This window comes from Alosa alosa, chromosome 9 (genome assembly GCF_017589495.1).
Source record: "Alosa alosa isolate M-15738 ecotype Scorff River chromosome 9, AALO_Geno_1.1, whole genome shotgun sequence".
Classification (NCBI taxonomy): Eukaryota; Metazoa; Chordata; class Actinopteri; order Clupeiformes; family Clupeidae; genus Alosa; species Alosa alosa.
In genome coordinates this window covers 29,166,024-29,183,770 of record NC_063197.1, presented here as the reverse complement: position 1 = coordinate 29,183,770, position 17,747 = coordinate 29,166,024, and the positions used below count along the sequence as shown (strand labels likewise).

The 17,747-nt window shown below is 47.2% G+C and overlaps 1 protein-coding gene across 26 annotated transcripts in view; it reads left to right on the top strand.

The window, feature by feature from the left end:
• The window catches only part of ptprfa (protein tyrosine phosphatase receptor type Fa), a 226,507-nt gene that overhangs the window by 156,136 nt on the left and 52,624 nt on the right, over window positions 1-17,747 (top strand). For 16 of the 26 annotated variants that reach the window (XM_048252134.1, XM_048252131.1, XM_048252130.1 and 13 more), the window contains 5 exons: window positions 4,041-4,067; window positions 10,045-10,162; window positions 12,566-13,147; window positions 14,978-15,075; window positions 15,822-16,075. In XM_048252134.1, the coding sequence (XP_048108091.1) occupies window positions 4,041-4,067; window positions 10,045-10,162; window positions 12,566-13,147; window positions 14,978-15,075; window positions 15,822-16,075 (1,079 nt within the window). The remainder of the gene's footprint in view (window positions 1-4,040; window positions 4,068-10,044; window positions 10,163-12,565; window positions 13,148-14,977; window positions 15,076-15,821; window positions 16,076-17,747) is intronic. The other 10 variants (XM_048252133.1, XM_048252132.1, XM_048252143.1 and 7 more) reach the window with 1 other exon arrangement.

Here is a 17,747-nt window from a genome sequence, read left to right as displayed (position 1 = left end):
TCTTAGAAGCTTTCTCTCTCAACCCCAACCCAACTACTCGTGTTTCTTAACGAATGCCCACAGAAAGCTCCTCGGTAACTGAAGACAAGCCAGGCCTCTTTCACACTGGCCCTTTTAGACATTCCGGCCGTCTCTCTCTCCCGGCGGTCAATGCAACGTAGCTTGCGGTTGCTAGGTGGGGCGAAAAGGCATGGCGATCCCCCATGGCTTTGGGTTTTCACCCAGCCAAGCAGTTTAGCAGCTCCTGAAGAAGGCCTTTTCTCTCCCCAGATAACACCGGGGATCAAGGCCAACTGAAGCTGAGGCAACGTGCAGTGAAGTGTGGCTTGGCGAGGCGTAGTGTAGCACAGAGCTGCACCGAGCAGCTCGTCTCCTGACTCGGCAAAATGTGGAATACGGTGGACCACAAGTCTGTGCGTCAGCCGCAGCGTTCCCGGTTCAGAGCGACCAGCTTCGACACGTTAAGCTTCAGGGTTTAGTGATGGCACATACCCCAGGTGCTAATGAAAAGTCACACCTTGAGACAAACACACAAATGCATTCACAGTCACTCAGTGAGGTACACATATGTACACACACCACAAGCAGAGATATGAAACACACGTGCATACACACACACATACACATAATAATAATAATAATAATAATAATAATAATAATACACACAAACATAACACACCACACACACTGAGAAAAACACAGATATCATACTCATGCACATATTCTTAGACACACAGACACACACACACACACGCTGAGGTGCAGAAATACACACACAAACACAAAAACATACACATACTAAGATTCACAAACACGTAACTCCGCACATAAACACACACATAAACACGGTGATACACAAATGTGCACACTTCTACTCTCACATTCAGGCACATTCCCGTGCACCAGCAGGGGCCTCGTGTGACTCAGAGATAGACCGGAGAGGTCAGAACACACAGGCCGCGCTGACGCTGACACTGACACACTCTCCCTGGCCAGGCCCCTCAGGGCCCGCACACACCGTTTTCATCTCTCTCTCTCTCTCTCGTGCATACACACACACACACACACACACGTGCATACACTTGATGGCCTTGACAGACAGCTACCCAATACTGCCATATTGAAAAGGTTCACCAGGAGTTCAAATGCTCTGGCTCTCTTCAGTACTCCTGAACAAATACACACACGCACACACACACATTATCAAACATGCACACTTAAACATACACATATATTTTACACACACACATTATCAAACAGACACACATGCACACATAAACATACACATATATTTTACACACAGACACACACACAAGCTTGTACTGTTTTCACACTCCAAAATAAACCCCAAATGTGTGAAGAGTTCATAACACGCTGTGTTCCGTTGGCAGTCAGTGTGTGTTTTATGATCATCATCCCCAATCCCCAGTGCAGCACGTACATATGATGAATCCCATTTTGATTTACTGCCCCAGCATCCTCCGTCAATAGGAAATAGCTGCGTTTCTTTCTTTCATTTTTTCTTTTAATCACCGCCGCCGCCCCTATCTCATGTCTCACCTTGTTTATGATAAAGGTATAGATTTTTATTATTATTGTTTCAAAGGAATCGGAAGAGAGCGGCCCCCTTTGTCTTTTATTTTCCGTTAGTCAGCAAGGCGGCTGCGGCGCGGAATACAAATGCCCCCTGCACCTCCGAATCAATTCCGGCGCGGCCGACTGCGGCGTGAGCTGATGGGGCTCGAGGAGACGAGCGGCCGTCTACCGGGGATCTGTCGGCCCATGAGCGGGCGAATCAAATAAGGACACCGGCAACTGTAAGAGGAGTGTGTGTCGTGTGTATTTAATGTGTAAGAGAGAGGGTGTGTTTGTGCCTGACTGAAGTGTGTGTGTGACTGTTAAGAGTGTGTTTGTGTGTGTGTGTGTGTATTTGTGTGTGAGAGAGAGAGAGGGTGTGTTTGTGCCTGACTGAGAGTGTGTGTGACTGTTAAGAGTGTGTTTGTGTGTGTGTGCGTGTGTATTTGTGTGTGAGAGAGAGAGGGTGTGTTTGTGCCTGACTGAGAGTGTGTGTGACTGTTAAGAGTGTGTTTGTGTGTGTGTGCGTGTGTATTTGTGTGTGAGAGAGAGAGGGTGTGTTTGTGTCTGACTGAGAGTGTGTGTGCCTGTTAAGAAGAGTGTGTTTGTGTGTGTGTGTGATAAAGGGCTGAAGCATGTACACGCGTGTTGCGCTGGGACGAGTGGGCACGGGGGGGTTGTCGTGGAAACCGGTGCCTGGCACCTCCGGCAGGGCGCGAGGAGAAAAATGTAATCCTTGGCAGGGTATGCTGAGTAAGCGCCCGGGCTCCAACATCTGAAGGTGAAATTTAATCTCAAGCCACTGACAGACACATTACAGCTACGCGGGAGGAGGACTAAATCACTAGCCACACTCTCGCTCTCTTGGTCCTCTTCTCCTTTTCCTTCTCTCTCTCTCTCTCTCTCTCTCTCTCATGCTCTCTTTCTCTCTATCTCTAGCTCTTCCCTTATTCTCTCTTTCATTGTTTCTCTCCGATCCCTGAATCATCCTCCCTCTCTTTCCTCGTCTGTTTCTCTCTCATTGTTGCTTTACTGTCTTTCTCTGCCTCTATCTTACAGACACGCACACACACACACACACACACACACACACACACACACACAGACTGATTTCCATTCGGCATACCTATGTAGGAGGCTGAGACCAAGGGGGACATGTGTTGAAGAGATTTATAAAGGCGCTGATCAAACAGGCTGAAGTGTTCTGTCGAGTACGAGAAGAATCCAAGTGAGCGAGGGAACAAAACGGGTAAATAAGAAAGTGGAAATGCATAGCATGCGGAATCCATCCTCGCCTTTACAATCTCACCCCACACACACACACACACACACACACTCCCTCTCAGGCTCCCACTCGTTCTTTCTCTCTCTTTCTCTCTCTCTTTCAGTTTTGCAGTCTGTCTCACTGGCACGCTGCATGTACCTGTTTTGTAGCTACAGCTGCTGTTTGTTGCCGTGCGGCTCTGTCGTCAGCCAGTGTGGTTGTTTTGTCAGGGAGTGTATTGTTATTACCTCCACCACCAGCACCACCACCACCCCACTCTCCCCAAATACACACTCACACAGACATCCACTCTGACTGCAGGAAAGGGTGTTTTCTCACCCTCACTCTCTAAAGGAGCTTATTATCACATCGCCGCTGGAGCCTGCCGAAGCTTCCTGCTGCGGCCACCACCGCCGCGTGTTAAAAATTAGCTGCGTTTCGCAAGCCGGCACATACCTATTTATTTCGGAAGAAGAAGACCACTGCGCCATTAGTCCTGAGTTGGGAGGCTCGTATGGGGCCAGGAAGAAGGAAATAACAAGGCAGCAAGATGCATGGGTTGGGGTGTGTGTGTGTGTGTGTGTGTGTGTGCGAGGGCACATACCACAGAGAGGAAACTCATTTACGAGTCTCTTTGATTCTTTTCTTTTTTTTTTTTCATGGTTAGTATTTTACTCAGGTGTTTACAGGTGTTAGTGCACTGTGGACTTTCTAGGTGTTTCCCTTCAACGTAAAGTTCCTAAAGTTCCTGGTAAATGCTCTAACCCTTATCTAGCGCCACTGTCTGACTCCAGCAATGGTTCAAGTTCCTGAAGTTCCTGGTAAATGCTCTAACCCTTATCTAGCGCCACTGTCTGACTCAAGCAATGGTTCCATGGGTAGGTACTGTATGTGTCTCCAGATATTGGACGCTAGAGATTTCTTCTTCGGCAGCACCTCCTTCGAGAAGCATGACACCTCCACTCCAGCAGGCGGTGCTGTTGACACCTAACACTTTCTTTCTCCCCTCAGATGCATGGCAGCACAGTGTCTCACCTGCCTCCCGTAACAGCCCTAGAAATGCATGCTGCTACTGTTAGAAGCTGTTACTTTCTTTTCTTAGTCCCCTACAAGAAAAAAAAAAAAGTTCAACTTTTTTTTTTGGAAATCTGTGTAGTTTGTGACTCTCTCCCTCCCCCTTGTCTGTCTGTCTGTCTGTCAGTGGGCCGATGAAGAATCCACGGAATATGTGAGTAACAGTAAAGAGTGTTACGGGTGGTGTGTGTGTTTTTTTTTTTTTTTTCTCTTTGCGTTTGGGGTTTGGGGCGGCGGCAGGCCTGTTGGGAACGTTCCTGTGTGCCTTCTGTGTGTGTGTGTGTGTGTGTGTTGGTGTGTTTTTCCCTGCCTGGATGTTCTCTCCAGGGGGGAAGCCTAACGCCTAACATCCCCAACCTCTCTCCATCCCCCCCATCTCTCTCTCCATCCCTCCATCCCTCTCCCAGCTTTCATCCTCCCCCCTACTGCTTCATTCCCTCTCTTCTATCGCCTTTTTACTCCAACTCCATTTTTCTCTGACACACTCTCTCTCTCTCTCTCTCTCTCTCTCTCTCTCTCTCTCTCTCTCTCTCTCTCTCTCTCCCCATCTATCTATCTAATATCTGCATCTCACTCTAACACTCTATTTCTCTATATGTCTTTATACTCCGCCCCCTTTCTTCTCACAGTCTCTAAGCCCCATTCAGCGAGATTAGGAACTTTTCCACTGTAGAGTTTAATTGGTACCCCTGAAGGCCCTTTTGATGCAGGAGGATCAAGCACCTGGCGAAACGGCGGAGCAGCCTTCCTCTTTTCCCCTCAGCGGAAGTGGGGAAGAGGAGATGTTCCTTTATCTGTGAACCTCCATTAGCCCCGAAGCTTTTCACACAAAAAAAAAAGCTGCCTAACTACCAGTGCCGAGCAGTACACCCTTTCAGCCTGGCGTGTACTCACCGTGCACCTATATCTGACACCCCCTCTGTCTCTCTCTCATCACTCACCACCGCCATGCTGGGAGAGACTGCTGAAATATATCATTCATTGTCACACTCTTTCCATCTCTCCCTCTTTCTCTCTCTATCCCTCTTTCCATCTTTCACTCTCACTCTCTCTTGTCTCTCGCTCTCTCTCTCTCTCTCTCTGAAACCCTGTGATCTCAGAAGTCTCTCATCTCTCTCTCTATCTCTGTCGCTCTCTGTCTGTATCTCTGCCAGAATAGATGACTGCTTTCAAATCTGTTTTCCTTCCCCTTCTCATTATGGCTCTCTCTTTCTCTTTCTCTCTCTCTCTCTCTCTCTGTCTCTTTCCCTCCCACTCTCTCTTTCTCTTTCCCTCCCTCCCTCCCTCTCTCTCTCTCTCTCTCTCTTTCTTTCTTCCCTCCCTCTCTGTCTCTCTGCTCCTCTGCTGCTTCCATATTAACACAGACAGCTGGGTCCCCTCCATCTCCTAATGCCCCTCTGCCCCCCTCATTCCCATTCCAGCCTGTATCCGTGGTTACCTGCAGCGGCCCTGCACACACCCCGCTCTCCTCATTTTCTTACTTGCCCCTTCAGCGTGTTAGTGTGTGCTGCCGCTTCTGTAGTGAAGCTGTGTGAGCAGGCTTGGGCTCAGTGTGTGCTGCAATGTTGTTTGCCAAATCGAGGGTGCAGGGAGGGTTACTGAGAGGTGTTCGGGGTGTTTGTGTGTGTGCGTGTGGGAAGGTGTGGGGGGGGGGTGTTTTTGCTGTGTGTGTGTGTTTGTGTGTGCCGGAGCAGCAGCTGAGCAGACCTTCTCTCTCCTGCTCTCACCTGAGTTTCTATTTCTAAAGCAGACAGGTGGTATTGTTTTCAGATGAGAGCAGAATAGAGCTGTGTCTGCTGCAAACCAGTGAGTGTGTGTGTGTGTGTGTGCGTGCGTGTGTGAGAAAGCTGCAGAATACTTCCACACACCATATCCTTTTACCATCTTATCTGCTCATGTGGAATTTATGTGTATACCTATGTTGTTGTTTTTTTGCACATACCTGAGCAAAGGTGTAAAAGTGTGTGTGTGTCTGCAGCTCTCTTCACCGCGCTGGCTTAGCTGTGTGTCGTCATGTTGCGTGAGAATCTGCTCGTTCCTCTTACCTCAGAGGCGTTGAAGCTGTAAATCCTCTTGTTGTCTCCACCTGGAGGGGGAAGAGAAAGCGGCACAGGAGTTAGCCGCTAATGTGCGTGTCATTCTGTCAGCCTGCCACACCCAAGGCCCCTCCCGGCCCCTCGGCCTGCCAAGAGTGCTGACTAGTTTCCGTGCCTAGCGTGCTGCTCGGCCTGTGAATCTCACACACACACACACAGGCAAACATACACACTAGCACACATAGGAACATATGCACACTAAAACACACACCCACAAAAATCACTAGAACACATGCACACTAACACACTCACATGGACACATAAATTCACATATGGGTAGATATACGCACTCACTCAATACATACACACACACACACACACACACACACACACACACACACACACACACACACACAATCAAACAGGAAGGCTTGCTGTGCGCTCAAAAGCCTAGTATTTCTTATTTGGCTTCAACAAAACAAGTGGATTTATACCCTCGCCCTGAGGTAAAGAACAGTCCAATAAATAACTTCCCAGATTGATCCCAACTAATTGACTTTGTTGTTTGTGTATGTGTGTGCGTGCTTCGTCTTTCGTTTGTTTAAACAAAGAAAGAGGTCGAATGAGTTTGCGCAACAGGTTTGTGTACCGGTATATGCGTGTTAAAACAAAAATGAGGGTGTGTGAGTGTGTGTATGTCTGTTTGTTTGTGTGTGTGTGTGTGTGTGCATATTGACTGTGGCACCTACTGCTGTTCTGGAGCCTGGAGTGAGAGACACCACAAACCTACTTAACTTGCCTCCCTATCAGATATCAAGGTGGAAAGCTCAAACAGAAACCTAGCTGAGACGGCATACTCAAAACCCGCTACCCAACTTGCTCGCTCGCTCACACACACACACACACACACACACACACACACACACACACACACACAGGGGCAAGCATACACACACACGCTCACAGACACACAAAAGAAATGTAACCACAGATCTATGGAGTTCTCAGATAGCAGAAACCTCTAGAGCAGCAGCCATCACCGCCGCCGAGGCTGTGGCTGCGACTGACAAAGTGACAACCCAAGACAATCGGAGAGCAGTGGTACAGTTTAAAGGAGTCGAGCTGCTCTTTGAGCAGACGGTTATTTCTGGAAGCACCTGAAGTTCTTGCAACTCCCTTCTACAGTACACACACACACACACACACACACACACACACACACACTCACACATACTCACACGTTCTTATACACACAATTGCACACACTCAGGTAACCATACAAACACATTCAGGTTCACACACATCTATACATACACACACACACACACACACACACACACACACACACAACACTAAACTAAAATCTTCATTCGTTTTCAAAAGTTTCTTAGATCATCCCCTTCCTGTAAAAAAAGACCTTCATAACTTTATCTTGCACAAGAAAAATGCTAAAGATAATAAAGCCATCTTCTTAGTCCTATTCTCATATCTGTAGACTGACAGTGTGCCTTTGCAAAGGTGCAGCATAGTTTCTGTCAGGAGGGGGGGGGGTTATGAAGCCATTTGGGTCATGCTGTTTTGGTGTTGTCATGGAGCTTACTGTATTGCCTTGGATGACCCAAGGCTATTGAAGCTGAGTGAGTTAGCAAAGATATTCTCCTTTATGAAGGGAGGGTTTGGATTTATTAGTAATGGTATTTCTGCCTCTCTCTCTCTCTCTTAGCATCGCTCCTAAAACATTCCAGAAAAATAGGAGCGTTGATGAGATTTTTTTCCCCTATATATTATTGAGAAAATTGTTAGAGAAAAATATCTCTCCCCTCTCCAAAACTAAAAAGGGAATCCTGTATGATTTGAATAATGAGGCTTTTAAAAGAAACTTAATAGCTTCAGATAATTCTCATTTCTCTCTCATCTCTCTGGCTCCCCTACACACCCCCCACACACACACACATATACACACACACACACACCCTCACCCTGCTTTTTCCCAACCCTAAGTGAGCTAGCACTGAAAATAGCCTGGTCCGACTGCTGCTACTGCTCAGCACAAGTGGTTATTATAACGCCAGGCTTTAATTAGCCAGGGAAGAGCCTCTCTCTCTCTCTCTCGCTCTCTCTCTAAATATCATGCAATAAAGATGTGAAAGAGCAGCCATGAAATTGTAATTAAAGATGGGCCGGGGCTGTAGAAGGCTCAGCCTGCTTGTATGGCCATGCTGATTTCCACGCAAGCAGTTAGTCTGTCCTTGTCTCTGTGGTGCAGGACCCTGTGCGTAGCCAGGGGCAGTAATGTGATGCTGGGAAGGCGGGGGGGGCAGGAGGGAGAGGCAGAGGCACACTGGGTGTTCCTCTTTGTAAAAACAAAACAAAAAAATACAACCTCCTAACATTTGAAGACTTGTTAGTAATAATCCACTAGTCGAGATGAATGGAGGGGCAGAGAGTTGCACGGTTGGCTTCAATTCACATCTATGTTTGTCCAACTGTCCCTGTAACCCCCTAATGAATACACATACAGACACGCACAGGGATACATAGCACACACACACGCACACACACATTCTGTTCTGCACAATGCTTTAGAGATCATACAGAGCTGAATCCTCCATCCGCCGCCTGTGAAGATGGAGAGAATGAGATTGAGAGAGACAGAGTGAAGCTGATGAGAATGAAAGAGAGATGGAGACCCCCCTCTGACTACAGCCTAGCCTTGAAAAGCACATCTCACTCACTCTGCATTTGGATTTAAACATTTTAATGAGGTCTGCCAGCCCTTTGAACAGAACAGAGAGTGCTGGCACGATCATGCCTCGGAGTGTGTGTGTGTGTGTGTGTGTGTGTTTGTGTTTTTTTTGGGATGTGGGCATATAGGCTGTTTGAAGACTTTATTTTTGCAGGGATGTGAGTGTGTGTGTGTGTGTGTGTGTGTGTGAATGTTGATCCTGATGTTTCCTGGTCCGTGGGAACTGGGTTTTTGCATGTAAATAATATTTATCTACAGGTGTGTTGGAGAGCTACATCGAGTGCATGTTTAGGGTTGTGTGTTCATACATGCATCTCCCAAATAGTATTCATGGCAGTGTTTTTATTCTCTAAATTCCATGCCCCAGATACTGTCAATGCCTGTCCTAACAAACAGTCCGGCTTTCCGAGACAGAATATAAAAATGAATGTTTATTATATTTGTATTATTAATTATGCAGCTGGGAGACCACAAAATAGAAGATTTTGGGGGAGATAACAAGTAGAGGAACAAAGTGTGCTTTCAAAGCTTATCGGTTGGCCCTTAGTGGCAAGGCCCCATCCTGCCGCTCCGCAGCAGAGTTGTTGGCAGGTTGTGGGTATCAAAGAGTAATCAAGCGTTGTCTTTGTGGTCTTTTTTTTATTATTATTTATTTTTCCCAACAAATTGAAGTAGCTTCTTTTCATGAAAAGAAAAACTGAATAATTTCTAACTTCATAAACCATTAGTGACGCCTAGCTAACACATGCACACACACACACACACACACACACACACACACACAATCACGCACACACATTCACATCACTTAATAAGAATTGAAGTGTTCCTTCAAAATTGACAATGTTATCTGACATTCGCATTCCAATTAAGATGCCTTTGACATGCAAGACTGACTGATAGCAATATTTCACGAGCTTATAGAGTTAAATGATACATATATGGGAAATTATATATGTGTATGAAATAATAATATATGGATCATCATTAATTACACATGTCACAGCAGTTTGTTATCCTAAATGGGACATTTTGTCCACTGAACATCCTCAGTATTCCCCTGCAATCAAGCCTTCTAGTTTCCCTTCCTTCGGTTTGGGAGACGTCCGCACTAACCTGCCACTTTCCAAGAAGTTGTGTTTGTGTGTATGTACGTGTGTGTGTGTGTGTGTCCTCGCTGTCCCAGCAGCCCGGGGATAGTTTCGAGATGGAGCACGCCTCGCTGGGCAATCAGCGGGAGTGGACTCAGGATGGAGGCAGGGACGTCACTACTGCCTGTGACCCATGGCTCTCTCTGTGTGTGTGTGTGTGTGTGTGCGTGTGTGTGTGTGCGTTCTTCCCCTCTGCAGGAGGCCTTCATAACGGGGCTGCACGCCGAGACCACCTACTCGGTCACTGTGGCGGCATACACCACCAAAGGAGATGGAGCACGGAGCAAAGCCAAAGTGGTCGTAACGCCTGGTGCAGGTGTGTGTGTGTGAGAGAGAGAGAGAAAGAGATGGGGGTTCTGGCAGTTTGCTTTTGGGGTGGGGGGTGGCTTATTGTGTCCTTTGAGTTTAGTTAATGAGAAAGTAGACAAGACAGTTTGGGTTCGTGCAGAGTTCAGACCACTAAGGTGTGTGTGTGTGTGTGTGATAGACTACATTGTGACATGCTCTAAGCAGACAGCTCGCGCCTCACGGTAGCAGCTAACTTTTTTTAATGTATTAATGTGATTAAACCCAGAGACAGCTCAAGAGCCCCTCCGTGGTCTCCAAGTTCAACTTTCGGCAAATGAAAGCAGATCAGGAAACAAGCCCATATGAAGATTAGCAGCACGTCTTCAGGAGCTTTGTAGCTGTCAGGATGGCTATCCCATTGACAAAAGCAGATTAATAGTGCTGCTTACAGTAGATGCGCTGCAGTGATATTAGTGGGGCTATCATACCTGGGAAGAGGCGCTGTAGTGGCTTAAGTAATTGACAGGATATGCTAGTGTTTGTATTACAGAAACACTTCAGCCTGATGCTCGCCCTTATTGGTGGGATTGATATAGCTCTTAACCAGTTTAATGGGAGCTCTTTAACACAGAGTGGTTTGTAGTGTGTTCACATTTTGAGGTAATGGTTATAGTTGTAATAAAAGTGATATTGTTAGTTAACAGAACACTCCAGACAGTGGTGATTCAAACTTCAATATCTTAAATGTGCCAAATCTGAAGTTGATTTAAGAGATAAGAGAAGACAGCTTAACTTGGATTGTATTGTGGGCTAATGCATTTGGATAAATATTATGCATAAACAGGGACACTGCCTTTCAAATGTTTGGGGTCACTTAGAAATGGCCTTGTTTTTGAAGGAGCTAAAAGCCATTAAAACAACACCAAATTAATCAGAAATGCAGTACAGTGTAGACATCATTAATGTTGTAGGTAACTATTGTAGCTTATAATGGCTGATTTTCAACGCAATATCTGCATGTGTCCAGTGTTCAGAGGCCCTTTATCAGCAGCAATTCATCCAAAGTTCTCATGGCACATTATGTTCGCTAGTCTAAATGTTTGCTAGTAACTGATCATTAGAAAAACCCTTTTGCGGTTATGTAAGCACATCTGACAGTGTCTACAAAGTTACAAGGAGGTTTATTTGTCACATACATAGAAATACTGACGTAAAGCATGTAGTGAAATTTCGTTTGGTGTTTAGTAGCTTTTTCTGTGCGAGTGTGAAGAAAGAAAGATCAAGAAATATTTTTTAATTAATAGCAAGAGAGTGTCTAGTTTAAGAACCAGACGCCTCACAGGTAGGACTTACAAAATAATAGTGTCGACATCAACAGAAAAGGTGACTTCAGTATGCTGACCTTCTAGACAGGGCTGTAAAGAGAAAGCCATATCTCAGGTTGGTCAATAGCAATAAAAGACAAGTACACAGACGAGTCAACAGAAGAAGACTGGCGGAAAAGGAAAAGTGTTCTGAACAGACAAATCTATTGTGTTCAGATCACAAAGAAGAACATTTGGGAGACGCCAACCAAATGTTTGACGAGTTTCTGACTCCATCTGTCAAGCATGATGGAGGGAATGTGATTGTGCAGGGCTGCTTTTGGTAGCAGTAAAGTGGAACATTTGAACAGGATAAAGGGAATCTTAAAAAAAGACATTTGCAATGTCACACCACACCCTGTGGACGGCACGTGGTTGGAGACATTTTCCTGCAAGAAAAAAGGCAGTGACCCAACGCACAGCTCCAAAGAACACATGAACCATGTAGGCAAGAAGCCGTCAGCTGGTACTGCCTATAATGGAGGAGAATAAACATTTCTGTGACCCTCAGCCTTTTGAACGGCAGTGTAAATATAAGCAAAAAGATTAAATAAGCAATAACATTAATATATGTGCATATGCTGGGGATTCACTGAATAGGCCTACATATAGTTTATGCCCACATGCATATAATATATAGCAGCGGTTCCCAAACTTTTTTCCCCGTGTACACCCAGCATTCGACGCATAAAAACGTAACACATTCTATTGAGGCATTCCATTGAGGCATCATGTTTAATTAGCCGTCCTACATGATAACAAATAACAAAATCAACACCGGTGGTACACGTGCCACAGTTTGGGAATCCCTGATATATAGAGTGCGAAAATGTTATTAGATAGGATAACTGTTTGATATAGACCCTTTCAAGAGAGTTCCATTATCAGCATCATAGTTGGCCCCACAAGACTTCCGTTTTAACATTCCATATGTTATCTTAATGCAGAGGAAGTAGATTAGAGCATTAGAGTAAATAGAACGTTCAAGTATTGTTTTTGTTTTTATTGTTTGAAGGGTCTATAGATAGATTGATTGATTGATTGATTGATCTCTGTACACTGCATAGTGCCAGGGAAGCCCACCATGCTGATAAGCACCACCATCGGCAACACGGCCCTGATCCAGTGGCAGCCTCCTAAGGACATGGTGGGCGAGCTGATGGGCTACCGTCTCCAGTACAAGCGCGAGGAGGAGCGCGACTTCACCGTGCGGGACTTCCGTAAGACCGACGACCACTTCACCGTCACCGGGCTGCACAAGGGCGCCACCTACCTGTTCCGGCTGAGCGCCAAGAACCGCGCCGGCCACGGCGAGGAGTACGCCAAGGAGATCAGCACGCCCGAGGACGTGCCGGGCAGCTACCCGCAGAACCTGAGCGTGGTGGGCCTCACCACGACGACCACCACTCTGGCATGGGAGCCCCCGGCGCTGGCGGAACGCAACGGGCGCATCGTGCAGTACGTGGTGGTGTACCGCGACATCAACAGCCAGCAGAACCGCACCAACAGCACGGCCAACACCACGCTCACCATCCAGGGCCTGCAGCCGGACACCACCTACGACATCCGCGTGCGGGCCTTCACCAGCAAGGGAGGAGGACCGCTCAGCCCCAGCATCCAGAGCAGGACCATGTCCACCTCCGTGGCAGGTGAGACCCGCAGAGGAAGAATAGGGGCCTTACACACACACACACACACACTCACCTCAGTGGCAGGTGAGACCCGCAGAGGAAGAATAGGGGCCTCACACACACACACACACACACACACACACTCACCTCAGTGGCAGGTGAGACCCGCAGAGGAAGAGTAGAGGCGTTAGGGGGAATAGCCTGGGGCAGTGGATCACACACACACACACACATACACACACATACACACACACACACACACACACACACACATACAAACACACATACACAGAGAGAAAGAGAGAGGCACACACATACACACAGGTGCTTGTACACATACTCGCACTCACTCACATGCATACACACAAGCTAACTGTATACTCCCACACACGTACACTCACACAAAGTTGCACATGCATGCACAAGTTTATAGACACATACACACACACACACACATGCTCACACACCGTTGTGCATGCACTCATGCACTTACATACCAGCTCGTATAAACACATAAATGATGCATAAGTCAGGTACATACAGGTCTGCAAAGAAAGATTTCCAAGTGTTTGACTCTCTCTGTTGGCATGCCTCCTGGTCAAGCCTGTACAACTTATCCCAGAAATGCAATCATATACACACACACACGCACACACACTCACACTAACATACACACAAAAGCAATATATCCCTGCATTCATGTTTTTTGTTCAGGCCTGAACTAGCTCACCTGCAGTCAGTCTCACTAAACACTATCACAATTAATCTACCTGGCTACACACACACACACACACACACACACACACACACACACACACCAAACAGATGGTAGTTGAGGAGAACAGATGCATTGCTTGTGGAAGCTGATGGTAAGTGGACCGCGGCGTCTTAACCAGTGCAGCGTAACCTGTGGGTCTGTGCAGGCCTTCTCTCTCTCTCCATCTCATTCGTGTTCACATTAGTCCGCACATATGCTGCGATGAGAGAGAGAGAGGGGGGAGAGGAAAAAAGCATCCTTTTTTTACATGGTCTGTTTGGAATCACTCCTTTTCTGCTTAGCCAGCTCTTCCGGCTGAGTTCACGTTCACCTTTCTGCGAGACAGCGCACACCTTGATAAAGGCGCCACGATAATTTCTTTCCCCTTTTTGCGTGCGTTGAAATGTAAAAATGGGTGGACATTCTGGTGTTCCATCTCTTGCCTCCTTGTCTTGACACCAGAATGGCTTTCTCTGAACTCTTTCTTTTTTTTTCACATCTCATCAAAGACCGTTTTTCCTTTTTTTTTTCCATTTCCTTCCTCTGGGGAAGATGCCATTCTTTGTATGCAGCCCTTTTTTATTGTTATTCTCCCAGAGTCCTCAGTGCGTCTCAGTCGGAGGCGATCAGCTCCAGCGTGTGGGTAGGAACAGAGATGGTACGTGCCCTAAATAGCTGCCGGGGGCCGTTTCCTGTTCCTGTTCCTGTTCCTCATTGGTACGCTGCCCGCTGCACCGGCGTCTCGCTGCTCCTGCGGCTCGGCGCGTCTGGTCTGCTTCATCGTGGCCGTCAGCGAGTGCTCAGACGAGACTCAGATCGCTGGGACGTGCCTGAGACAACTCTGTCTCACTGTCTCACCCGGATGCCTGTCTGCTCACTTGGTTTCTCTCTCTCTCTCTCTCTCTCTCTCTCTCTTTCTCTATCTCTCTCTCTCTCTATCTATCTATCTCTCTGTCTGTCTGTGTCCTGTCGTTCTTCCAATCCTTTTGTGTTCTCACACTGCCACTGTCTCCCTTCACACACACTCCAACTGACTCCCTCTCTCTGTGCCCCCCCCCACACACCCTTCTCTTTCTCTGTCAATCCTGCAGAGTTTACCAAAAACTTTGGCGTGAAGGCTGTTATGAAGAGCTCTGTGTTGCTGACATGGGAAGTCCCGGAAACCTTTAAGTCTCAAGTGCCTTTCAAGGTAAGGTCCCTGTGATGGGCTGACGGGCGTCGAGCACCAGCACGGGCTCACAACGGGGATTAGGCTGAGATTACGCTCCCAGGGATGTGGACAGGAGCCGCCAGTAGGAGGCGCTTTGGGCTCCATCTCAGTAAGCCTAGGCTAGGCTAGGCAGGCAGACGGGGTCATCCTGCCAGGCTCTGTTCAAGTCATGCTGCATGTTCCTTCTCGTATTCCCCCAGCATAAAAAATGCAGCTGGAGACTCTTAAAGAAAGAGTTGCTGGGTAAAACAGTAAATAGGCTTTATATAGAGAGGCCACTAAGGACCTCCTGCTCAGGCTATTTGCTGTGGATAATGTAGTTGTTATAACAGTGTTAATAAGTACTTATAAAGTTGTTATAACACACTTGTATATAGTTACTTGTTTCCACGTAAATATTTGGGTATCTGTGAATGATGAGGATAGTGATGTCTCAGCTACACTAAATGCCAGCGTCATCATCTGCAGCATATTTTAGGCGTTGAGTCAGATCTTTTGGCTGTGGCCATACAGTTTTAAGACCAGCATTTGTCCCATGAGTGTAATGAACCAGCCCAGGAGAACTGATCTCACAACAGATGTCCAGTGTAGTGGACTGCTAACACTGAATGCTAACTGCTAATCACTGCTAATCCGTTGACTCTACAACAGATGTTCAGTCAGGAATGCTAAGCCGGAATGCTAACTAATGCTAACGCTAACCTTGGCGTTGTCTGTGTGGTCAGATCCTGTACAACCAGCAGAGCGTGGAGGTGCAGGGCCACCAGCGGAGGAAGCTGATCACGCGGCTGCAGCCTGACACCGACTACTCGTTCGTGCTAATGAGCCGGGGCAGCAGTGCTGGTGGGCTACAGCAGCAGGTGTCCATCCGGACCGCGCCTGACCTGCTCAAGACCAAACCAGCGCGCCACACTGGTGACCAAGACGAGGGCGGCAAGCTCACGGTCACACTGCCTAAAGTCCAGAGCACCACTGTCAAGTGAGTACAACTATACACCGCTTCAGAACTGACATCAACCAAGCTATATGTATTGTTCCTAATGATGAGTGAACGTTGACGATGAATTGAAAATCTCATCATTGAACTTGAACTGCCATTGGTGTTGTCACACAAAGACACACACACACATACACATCATACACACATACACCCAAACACTCACACACACACTACACACTAGGTGTAGCCCCTAGTTAGCTGTTAATGTGAGAAGCCTATATAGGGCAGACGGTCATTTTATCCTCGTCGTCAGCATCATGAGCCCCGACTCTCCCCCTCCACCCCTCCCTCCAGTAGTAATCTCTCAGCTGCACCTTCCCTTTCCCGGCCCCTCATTGAGTCCCTCACTGCCACCTTGCAACTTCATTTCAACTCAATTAGTTCCACCATTAGAAGTCCTTTAGGACGGCACTTAATGTGAAGACCGATGCCTTCATCATTTTATCGCACCCATCACTGCTGCTTGAAGTCTCGTGAAGGCGCATCGTCTCAACCTAGAACGGTCAACGGGAAGAGTGTGAAGTCTGAGGGTCAATCTGGTGGACAACCTCAGGGATGGCAGTACACAAGGACAGAGGATCTGTCTGTCAGCTCCATTCTGTATTGATGGCCAGGGATTTGGGGATGTTGGGTCAGAGAGGCAGAGACGGTGCGTCTCCTACGTCATTGACCAGAGCCTGGTTCTCTCTCGATCGATCAGTGCTGGCGAGGTTTCAAACATCTTAGGACAGAAACAAGAAAAACAGAAGCTCTGAACGGAATGGAGAAAAAGCTGTGTTTGAGTTGTCAAGGGGATGGGGGTTAAAGAATGACGTGTGGGGCAATTACGTAGAGTGGCAGGCAGCACGCACGCATACACTCCACCACACACAGACATATACACACACACACACGCATACACTCCACCACACACAGACATATACACACACACGCACACACTCCACCACACACAGACATATACACACACACGCATACACTCCACCACACACAGACATATACACACACACGCACACACCACCACACACAGACATACATACACACACACACTCCACCACACACAGACATATACACACACGCACACACTCCACCACACACAGACATACATACACACACGCACACACCTCACCACACACAGACATACATACACACACACACTCCACCACACACAGACATATACACACACACGCACACACTCCACCACACACAGACATACATACACACACGCACACACCTCACCACACACACAGACATACACACACACACACACTCCACCACACACAGACATACATACACACACACACACACCTCACACACAGACATGCATACACACACACACACACTCCACCACACACAGACATATACACACACACACACCTCACCACACACAGACATACATACACACACACACACACACACACACACACACACTTACAGCCAAGGCAAAACATGGCTTCCATTGCTAATGCGAAATCAATAGCGCAAGCCTCCATGCGTCAAAGAACGGCCCCATCAGGAGTGCTACAGTAGGTTTGCTTTATTTGTCCTCGATGTCGCCACTCAAAACTGCCTTGTTATTTTCCCATTGTACAGCTTCTGAGGCCATTTGAGATCACAGAGAGAGAGAGGAAAAGAGGAAAAGGTAGAGAGCGAG